At 41.8% G+C, this 10,055-nt stretch overlaps 1 protein-coding gene across 1 annotated transcript; it reads right to left on the bottom strand.

Moving 5' to 3' along the window:
• Nucleotides 1-405: 405 nt before the first annotated feature.
• LOC113481578 (dual specificity protein phosphatase 13-like) lies at nucleotides 406-9,728 on the bottom strand. The gene is made up of 3 exons (XM_026851340.1): nucleotides 9,450-9,728; nucleotides 8,546-8,766; nucleotides 406-827 (listed from the first exon to the last, which is right to left on the bottom strand). Exons 1-3 carry the CDS (start codon nucleotides 9,638-9,640, stop codon nucleotides 613-615), a joined length of 627 nt encoding a protein of 208 aa, XP_026707141.1. The 5' UTR covers nucleotides 9,641-9,728; the 3' UTR covers nucleotides 406-612.
• Between the last annotated feature and the right edge of the window lie 327 nt (nucleotides 9,729-10,055).

Here is a 10,055-nt window from a genome sequence, read left to right as displayed (position 1 = left end):
AAGCTCTGAGTGTTTGCCATAGATTTGAAGCTAAAAGGACTTGTGTAGGTCCCAGCAAGACCCTCTGCGGCTTGTAATAGAGAGAGTCCAAGCTCTGAGTTGGATCCTGACTAGTGTCACCATGTCAGACTAAAGGAGCACGTCAGCTTGCAAAACCTGAAGTCTCACCCTATGCCAGCTGGATGTGAAATGTTAAAGATTTGCTTAAAACCCTCATGCTTTCCTTTTCTTTTTACTAGTTTAGCTGTTTTCCCTCTTGCCATGTAAATGCAATTATAAGCAAGTAAAAAGCTTTTTCAAGTTGACTGTGCTGCTTTTTACTTCTGCATGAAAACCCAACTGCTCCCTATGCCCTGCCCAACAGGTAGTTAATAAATAAACAGGCCCAGGAGGGCAAAACTGCCAGTTTGAATCCTCTTTATTTCACTTTCTTTCCAATTAGTGGGCTTATCCAAAAAATACATACCAAACTCCTACCAGCTTGCTTATGCTCAGCCATTTCACAAGGAGTTTCTCAGTGCAGCTACCGAACAGTCCTGAAAGCATCCTTGCACTATCTTCAGTGAGAGCAGCGTATCTCAGTCTGGTGCCAGAAGACATATTCCCTTGGCTCTAGCAGGTTTCTGTTCCTCTGCCTTTCCCCCTTCCTAACTGGAGATCCAACTCCCAAAGCTGCTTGAGGAAGCCAGAGTTGGGACAGATCCCTCTGTGTGAACGCACAGTCTGAATGGCCTCAGCGAGGGACATATCTTCACAGATCATTAGGAAAGCGAGGACAAGAGCTGCAGATCGACTGATTCCCATTGCACAGTGAACTAGTACTTTGCCTGGAAAAAGGAGAGAGGTGCAGTTATGCCAGGAGGCCAAATGGTGCTGGAGCAGAGATGGAAGTGGTGCTGATACTGGGTTTGAGCAAGTAGGTGTGCTCAGTCCTGCAGAGCAGACCTGGTGCAATGCTGGTTGGGGAGCAGTGGGGTTTCTAATGGATGGGGACAGAAAATTCGTAATTGTATTCCAGGATCCATGACTGCTTGTTTGAGCTTAGCTGTCAGCCTGATGGCATGTCCTTAGCCCTCCTGCCCATCCTATCATCCATGGTATCCCTGCTTGCTCACATGTGGTTTGGGGATTGATGTACTTACTGTCAAAGCTTCAAGTTTTCATACTTGAAGGCCATGCTATGGCAAGCAGCCTTGGTGGGTTACTTACTAGCAGAGGACCTGGAAACTTGGGATTTCCAGTGTGTAATGCCCAGGAGTGCTTGCTGCTATTACAGGAACCCTCCTGGTTTTCCACAAGCTTTTTTCTCCTTTGCTTAGAGCAGTAATGCTTTCTGAGAGTGCTGATGGCTGCTCAGACTTTGTTGGAAATGTGTGAGAAAATGGATGTTACCATTAAGAACAGCTCCTGTTTGTATATGCCATTTGCATCAGCTTATTTACTTTTAAAAAAATTTCTATAGCCTGCTCTGTACATATATAGTCACTATCCTCCCCTAATGACCTTCTGTATTAGGTACTAGAAAAGCAATTTATGAAATGATTTGAGTTCCCCAGAGATTTCAATGTGAGGTGTGCATGTTCATTAGAGTAATACTGTGAGTCCTTCGATGTTGCTGTAAGTGAGCCTCAGGGAAGACCTTCCCAGGGATCCAGGAGTACAGCTCACTCCTCCTCTCTGCTCTGCTTTTGGTTTTTCTGCCGTGACCACTAATAGGAGCAGCCTGAGAAACGTAACTTCGTATCATGACTGCTTCCCAGATTTCTAATGTGTGTCTTTGACCCATGCTGGAAGGAGATAAACACTTTTTAAAATGCTCTTATGTGAAATTAAAGGAAATTTTGTCAAAAGGATTGCTTTAATTTGGAAAAGTTCAGGTTTGTAGTCCTTTTCCTCTGGATGTGAACAAAGAGCTCATTCTGGAACCTGAAAACCTGTATCTTGTAAATATTGTAAAATGCTTCAACTTTCACAGAAATTGTATGACTCAATGAGAAATTTTTAATTGGAAAAAAAATGTTCTGTTGTTCTACTCAATTATAGATCTGTCTGAAAATTTCCAAACTCTTTTGTCCTTTGCTGCAGTCAGACCTAGTCTTTTCACAAAGACCATGGCTCAACAATTGGGCATTATTAAAGTAACCAGTGATTATAATCAGATTTGAGCTTCTGACCACCTAATGGACAGCTGTGTCTCCCATTAATGCAGCTGAAAAAAAATATTGTCTTTTAGGCATGAAAATTTCAGAGCACTTCTTCTCTGAAAATCTTCAGAACTTTGAAACTAAATTTTCTGCATTTTTTTAAAATTTGTATTTATTTAGACTCACATTCATGGTCTCTTATTTATTAATTGTATAGCTGTACCAAAAGCAATATAACAACAATACAATTTATATCCAGAAAAGATGAAAAAAAAGTAAACACAATATTGTGTTGATTTTCTTCCTTTGGAGATGGAATAAAGTATCTCAAATGCTATTTCTCTGTAAAATGTGAGGAGGGGTAGAAAGAATGGACAACTTTTCAGGGCTAGTTCCTTGTTTTGTTTGTGCTTGCAGCATCTTAATTTCTCTATTACCAGGGAGAGAGACAAAAATATCTTTGTTGGATGATGAGTTCAGATCAGCCAAAAACCTCAGACTGATTGCCCCCATCTCCCTGGGTGCTAATTCTGGGTACTTTGTGTACAGCTTTTAATCTTAAATGCATTTTGCTTGTGACAGAGTATTTATTTAGCAACAGTTCCAGTTCTGACTAATGACATAGCCACATGCTCAGAGAGCATGAGCATGTGTTGTAAAAACCTGCTCTGGCCAGCAGGTTGAGAGAAGTGTTGAATTCCACAATGTATGTCACACAGCCACCTTTCATTATCCTGGCATGAGAAATCTGATCTCAGCCCTAAAGATAGACATGTCTTCAGCAGAAATAAAGGGACAAATACAGTCTCCAAGGAAGCAGCAAAAAAAGCTCTGGTGACAGCAGACTTGGACTGGACATCAAAACCTTTGAGGGAAGGAAGAGGTTTTTCCAATATAATGTCAGTTTTGCAGAATTAGAAGATCAAGTGATTTCTATTTGTGTTCTTCCATTCAGATACAGCCTAAGATACTGGTGCTATTATTCAAGTTAAATTACATCTACCCCTCAATTCCATTAACTCCATGGGGATTCTTGGAAGTGAAGTTCTACTTTCTATGGGAATATGGAGAAATGCTTTGAACCCCTGCTAAAAGACAATATTAATTTGAATTTTCACTAAACTTTTCTTCAATGTGTTGCAGTATCATTAGCCTTCACACCAACCTTGTGAGATATGTATTCTATATGATCTTCCCAGAGGAGGCACTTCAGACACACATAACCCAGGTCCAAGATTTTCAGAGGAATGTAAAGGAGTCAGGAGTGCAATATCTCTTTGAGAAATACTGCGAATAGGGGTAAGTCCAAAAGGTCTTTGGAAAATCCATACTTCAGCAGGCCTAATGTAATGTAAGGGCAGGGACTGGGGAAATTTAGACACTTGCCCTAATGCACACCTCAGATAACAGAAGCCAAGGAACAACATGTTCTGAAATATTTGGAACCAGAACCACTTTAATTTTTTTTTTTTTTGTCTAAAAACTTCTAAGCTACCAGCACTCTACAACTAAAAGAAAAAGAAATTATATTTATGATTTGAACTGCATCGGGGGGGATGAGGGACCAAACAAAAAACAACCAAGAAGAGATGGCTTTGATGTTGGATTTGATTTTTAAATCACTACTGTTTTGAAGTTCAATCTAAAGTTGGCCAGAAATTTGATGGGGGACAGACTTGCTGTTCTGAACTGAATTTCTGTAAAACTGTACTTGGGTCCATTTTTTTTCCCACCCAGATGGAGCCTTCTTGGAAAATGCTCAGCCTCACCTGTCGTCCGGAACTGAAGACTGAGCTGAGTGCAGGTATGGATGCCGCCATCAAATATTGCCTAATGTGTTTTTGTTGTGGACACAAAAGCAGAAAAAATTCCAGGTTCTTACTTGTATAGACTGAAGTTCTACTGTTTTAAATCTAACTGTGTCTGAGAGGAGGAGGTGGTGAGTAAGAACACACTGAATTTTCTTCCCTGCTTCTCTGGTTTATCTGCACTTCAAGAGTCCTCCTAGTTCAACATTAGCTTTAGAAGGTATCTCAGCAAAAACCTGGACAAGCCCCAACTATTGACCATGGACTTAATCTTCATTGCTCTCTAATACACTTGTTCCCATGAGGATGCAGATATATTATCTTTTACATGTGCAATATCTATTCCACATTGTTAGCCCTTGTTTCAGCATGCACAGAGGTTATGATAAATGCTGGTACACTGACAGTAAAATGACTGTTTGTTGCAGATAAATCAGTCCTGTGAAATGATTTAATTAACGTAAAATTGCTCTAATGAAAGCAGATTTGAATTTACTATGTGATTATTTGTAGCAAACAAATTGAATGTTAAACTTGAGTCAGGAAACAAAAGCTGTGTTGCTATTTGGTTCTGTTTACAGGCTCAGACCCTTGTCTTTTAGCACTAGCTGTAAGTGGGTTAAGCGACACTCTGCACCCACCATGATATACTGCATTTGACTAGCACCCAAAGCATGTCTGCACCATGTGGGCTGACTGCAGTGGGCTTGATAACAGTGCGTTGTGTCACCCTCTCACGGGATGCAGCCGAGATGCACCATCCCAGCACTGAGGCTCAGATTCCCAAGTGGTTGCTGGATGACAGCCTAGGAAAGCAGGACTCAGAGGCACTGGTGATGCATGCCCCTGTCATAGGGTGGGCAAGGAGGTTATTACCACAGAATCCATGCTGCAAACCGACATCCTCCAACTCTGCCTTTCCTGCTCCCATCTGTTTTGACATATAGTGCAAAAAAGAAGTTGGCCTGATCTCACATTAGAGGGCCATGTTGCAACCTTCTCTCTGAGCATGTAACAGGATCCCTTAGGAATAATGGGATTAACTGAGGAGAAGTGGGGGCATTTAGCTTCTGGCATTATTAAATCTTGCAATCCTTATTTGAAATGTTGCACTGCACATCTCAAGCTACTTTTTGCAGAGGCAGACAATAACTGTCATCTGGCTGGGATTTGTGCAGAACAATAACACTTGGTTTTTAACAACGGATTATGGATATTATATCCAGCTCATGCCTGCTGTAACTCAACTGACATCAAAGAGTTTGCACTAGGGATAAAGTTTGCACATTCAACTTTGTTGGCCAAATTCAAGTTGGGAAATTCAATGTTGTTGAACAAATCAGTCATTAAAACACATAATATCTTATTGTCCTTTTGCTACTCATCATTAACTGAGCTAAATGTCCTGAACTAGCCCTTGCTTTCTTGCAGGATGGATTCAGTTTGGCTTAAGGCCAGGCTCCAGATCCATCACCCAGAGTGAACACCCCAGCTGCCCTCACTCCATTGAATCCAGCAGAAATATGCTGCTCAGCAAAAAGAGAGCTCTGTTGGGCTAGCGATCCCCAAGAACTCTTCCCACTCCACTGTGGTCTCCTCATCTCCTGTTACCTTTTAACCACTGTCCTGTAGCCAGGTGCAGAATCAATTGTCTATTTCTTGATTAATCAAGTGTCTATTTTGTCACAGCTGAAAATAGCAAGAAGCCTAGGGAGAACTTTAAATGGTAGTGTGTCCTCATGCCTTCTGGAACAGGTAAGGGTTGTCATCTGCTGGAAAGTGGGAGGACAAACTGATATAATGCACCTATGGCAGAGTCAAGAGAGAGGACCCTTTTCTCCTAAATTAAGCTTCTTTCATAACTACCACCAACAGGAAAGCAGCAGGAAAGGGTGCCTAGCTTTTCATTTACTCCACTGAATTGGAAGAAGGGAAATGCCTTTGAGAGGGTTTGCCATTTCAGGAAGTTAATGGGTGATTTTATCCTGCCTGTTTTAAACATGTTCAGAGATCAATGAAAGGAGAAGCTTGGGAATATTTTTTACTGCACGGTGTTTAATAGTTTTCATGGCATGCTTTCATCTGTGCTCTCAAGTTCTCTTTCCCTCTCTTTTCTGTTAGACTTTACCAAACCCTGATGACTTACACTTAGGTTTAGCTGAAAAATGCAAATAGTACAGATAGCCATGCAGAGGGGCAAGATTGATATTCAAGGAGTTGCCTCTTGAGCATGAGGGAGAAAGCCAGTACTCCCCTGACACCACGTTTTTCCTTGCAGAGAAGGGGGCAGATTGTGCATCTGCTTGCTCTTGGATGAGCCTTCCAAACAGCTCTGTTATGTGAGCAAAGGAAGAGGGAGGCTGTGCTGAAGGAAAGGCAGCCAAGGAAGCAGAGTTCATAAAATAATGCTTATATGGCATGGCTGCAATAGTAGTGCATGTATTTCTTAATCTGTATAAAAACAAAGTTGATGAAGTCATTCAGGGTGTGATGCAGCCATTGACCACTGTGACAGGAATAGCTCCCAGTTAGGAGCACGAGAGTGCATGCTCCCCTGCTTCCTTTTGCACATGCTCACATTCAGGTTTGAAGAACTTGCCTTAAAAATAAATTCCTTACAGCACCAAAGAGATATTCAGTTCAGCTAAGGTAGAAATCTGGAACAAATCTGTCCATGCTGTTTTCTGGACTTCTGGTGTAAAGCATCAAAATTTTTCCTCAAGCATGATGGACGTAACAGTTCTTACTTAATTCTAATATTTGATTTATAGTTTTAAATATGTTTGTGCCTCATATAGTCTTAACTTTGACTTATCCTCCCAGGTGAAAAAGATAATCTAATTCCATTTAAAAAAAAAAAAAAATGTTGAATTTGCTTGTAATAGTTAAGCAGCAGTCTTAAATGACTTCTCAAACAGAAGTGCCTCATTACATCCTGAATTTAATATGAACAGGCCTCTTGTCACCTGGTATAATCTTTTGTTCAGCATCACTGCTTATAATAAATGCCATTTTTTCCTCCTCTTTTAAATGATGTGAGTAACAATCCCCTCCCTGTCTCATCCCTGCATAGGTCATGAGTATTTAGCTGCTAAATTTCTGTACCTCAGAAAATTATGCTTCCAGAACATCTTGTTTATTATTTTCTAAACTGTTGTGCTTTCCTTAAAATGATGAATGTCAGCAACAGCTGGACTGTATATGATTGAATTTCACCTTGTCTCCATTCCCAGAACCCTGCTTCCATATGGAGTTCAGTAAAGCACTATCTAAAAGCATGGGAGGAGGGATAAATATGTACTCTGGACATGATGAATTCATTGTGTTATCCTTGAGCCCTAACTTGTTCTGCATTCATAATTTTCAGTATTTGGGCATCTTGCAAAGCACTGGTTTTGTCTGCTTTTGCAGCCACCATGATTCCTCTGTTGTTTGCTGTCTTTTGTCAATTGATTTGGAACTATATTTTTTTACACATGCATGAAAAGATCTTGGATCTTACCTTTCTCTGGAGCACCACCAATCATTACTTCAATTGCAAATCACCTATGCTGTAACAGAAATGAGTGCAGATCCAAATTCCCCAAATATGTCAGTGGTTTTGGAATCCAAATGTAACCCTCAATTGCAGAAATGCAAATACTTTCTAACAGGATGGATCAAGACCTCCAAACAGCAGTAAATGCTGAGGTATCTAGCATGGAGGTACACTATTTTCTGTTATTGTGTCTCCCTTTCCTAGTTTGTATGGTGTGGGTCATATCTACTAGCAGCATATGATTAAGCTGGGTAGTTAGTATTTTAGGACCCTCATTGATAATAAAGCTCACCATGATGTGGGTAAAACAGTTTGCTGAGTGCATAACTTCTCTTTAAAAAAATCACTTATTTGTGAGCGGGTACCTGTACAGTTTTGTGGCACAGTGGAGACTTGCTTTTGTAAGGGTTTGTCCTTAATGGTAATGATCCCCCACTAGCTCCAGGCCTCTGGCATTGTACCTGGCCTGTGTTGAGCGAGTCCAAGGATTTTGTGGGTTATTTTCCTATTTCAAGGTTATGCTCCTTCTAGCAACAGCATGACATTATCTCCTGCTGGCGGTGTTGCTTAGGTTCTTGTCTACAGAATTGTTTCCCAGCAAGTTCCTCCCTACCCTGCATTTGTAGGACTTGCATAGATTGTAGCACTATAGTTGATTCTTGTTACTCAGATATGATGCTTGCCATCCCAGCTTTTATTTTAAACCCCATCACTAATTTTGAAAGATCGAGTGTATATGTGCCTCCTCCCAGGTCAGTGTGTCCTTATAGGTAATAAAGGATACTTGCTATTTTGTCTTTTACTAAGGAATAGCACTAAGTATAGGGAAAAGCCCTTGGAAAGCCTGTCCAGTCCATCCTTCCCTGTTTCAGGGGAAGAGAGGAACTCCCACTCACTGTGGGAGTTCAAGAGGTAGGTGTGGTGCTACTTGGTTTGGGTATCTCCATTTTTACCCATATCTGCCAGTGGTTGGTTTATGCCAGATATTATCTGATAACTTGCTAGACTTGGCTCCTATGCAGAAGATATGCAATGTGCACAGATGGTGTAGTTACCTCTTGGGGAATTCAGTGCTGCTCTTATGTATTGAGCAACTGGGTAGAAGTAAATGCTGAGATCAAAGTTTGGGTTGTCCTCTGCTTCCACTCCATAGTAATCCACAGGCAGGTCTTTGTAGAATTTGGGTCCGGTGTCAATGCGAAATCGCCCAGCAGCGGCATTCACAACATGGGAGATGCCCATTCGGCTCAGCTGTGCTTTGTCACGAGCAACGTACCTAGAAGGAGGACAGTTTGCCTGCTGCATTACCATGCGGGGTAGAACATGCTGCTGATGGTGCAGTTTGTTAAAACCACGTGAAGTTGTAGTGGCTATTTTCTGACAGGTTGATCAGGTCCAAAGCATAGACCAGAAGTAGCTTGTTAAGAAACTGACTTCTAAATTTCCTGCATTTTTCTCCCAAACATCGGTTTAGGTTTTCCTTCTCAACTCACAAAAAATAAAAAGGTGGTGGTGATATTTCTGTACAAGCCAAGAGTTTTCTGCTGTTTGCTTTTTCATCAAGTCACCTCTGCTGAGCATTCATGAGTTCAGGGGACTGATGTCACCTGGCAACGAGGCAAAAACAAGGCTGATCCTGTTTTACCTAGCTCTGGCATGACTGCCTGCGGTACCGATGCCATGGCCTCACCAGGCTCTTGCAGTGTGAGACTCCTGTACTAATGCAGGAAGAGAAATCAGGAGGGGGGGATATTCTTTTTGGATACCTAGGATGCCTTTTCTCTATGCTTACAGCATCCTGTGCACGGTTCAGCCTTGCTCCACACTTAGACTTACTGTGAGGGGTCCCCAAATCAGTGCCTAGCTCTCTTTCTTTAAACAAAGAGTGGAAGGTTTCAAAGGAAAATGGGTGGGGGCTAAGCATTGCATCAATACTTCCAACCCTTCCCTCTCTCTTACAGGTCTCCCACGTAAAGGTTTGGCCAGACTTCATCCACGTGCCCCGTGGGGTGTGCACGTGTCCAGAGCAGGCGCTGCAGCTCCTCCAGGGACGGTGTTCTGGCACTGTTCTGGCTGCCCAGCGTCTGACTTGAGGCACTTCTTATCTTGGGGCGCAGTAAGTCCCTGCTGCACACGGAGTCCCAGGCCATCCTGAAAAGTGGAGTGCAGACATTCACCACCAGCCAGAGACTGAGGTCACCCTCTCTTCCTCTCACCTCCCCTTACCCCCTCACAAAGCTCGACGACAGTTCCAGCTTCTGGATACTCTCTCTTGTCTGTTTATGTGCTTATCACAGCAGAGGCCATGACTGGACTTATGAATACTGTTGCAATCTAAACTATGACAGTCCTAAACAAAGACAATCAGTGGTTCACATAGTTCCATGTTGTGGTTCAGACAATGATTTCAAAGCCTGTGCTTCTAAAATAAAGTTTTATATTATTATGGCAAATTGGAAGCAAAAGCTTTTGCTAACTGCTATCCTCAGGGCCTCAGTAGGCTTATTTTGATCTGACTACTCAACTCTTCTTTCCAACACTTGATTAAAACTTCATTATTATATT

Source organism: Athene cunicularia, assembly GCF_003259725.1.
Source record: "Athene cunicularia isolate RWA chromosome 6 unlocalized genomic scaffold, athCun1 chr6_part1, whole genome shotgun sequence".
Classification (NCBI taxonomy): domain Eukaryota; kingdom Metazoa; phylum Chordata; class Aves; order Strigiformes; family Strigidae; genus Athene; species Athene cunicularia.
This window is presented reverse-complemented; position numbering and strand designations above follow the sequence as displayed.

Excerpts from the sequence above, each read along its gene's own strand:
- LOC113481578 (XM_026851340.1), bottom strand. The coding sequence starts at position 9,640 with ATGGCCTGGGACTCCGTGTGCAGCAGGGACTTACTGCGCCCCAAGATA. Across the intron at positions 8,767-9,449 it reads AACCTTTACGTGGGAGACCT|GTACGTTGCTCGTGACAAAG; the intron begins GTAAGAGAGAGG and ends TCCTCCTTCTAG. Across the intron at positions 828-8,545 it reads AGCACTGAATTCCCCAAGAG|GCAAAGTACTAGTTCACTGT; the intron begins GTAACTACACCA and ends TCCTTTTTCCAG.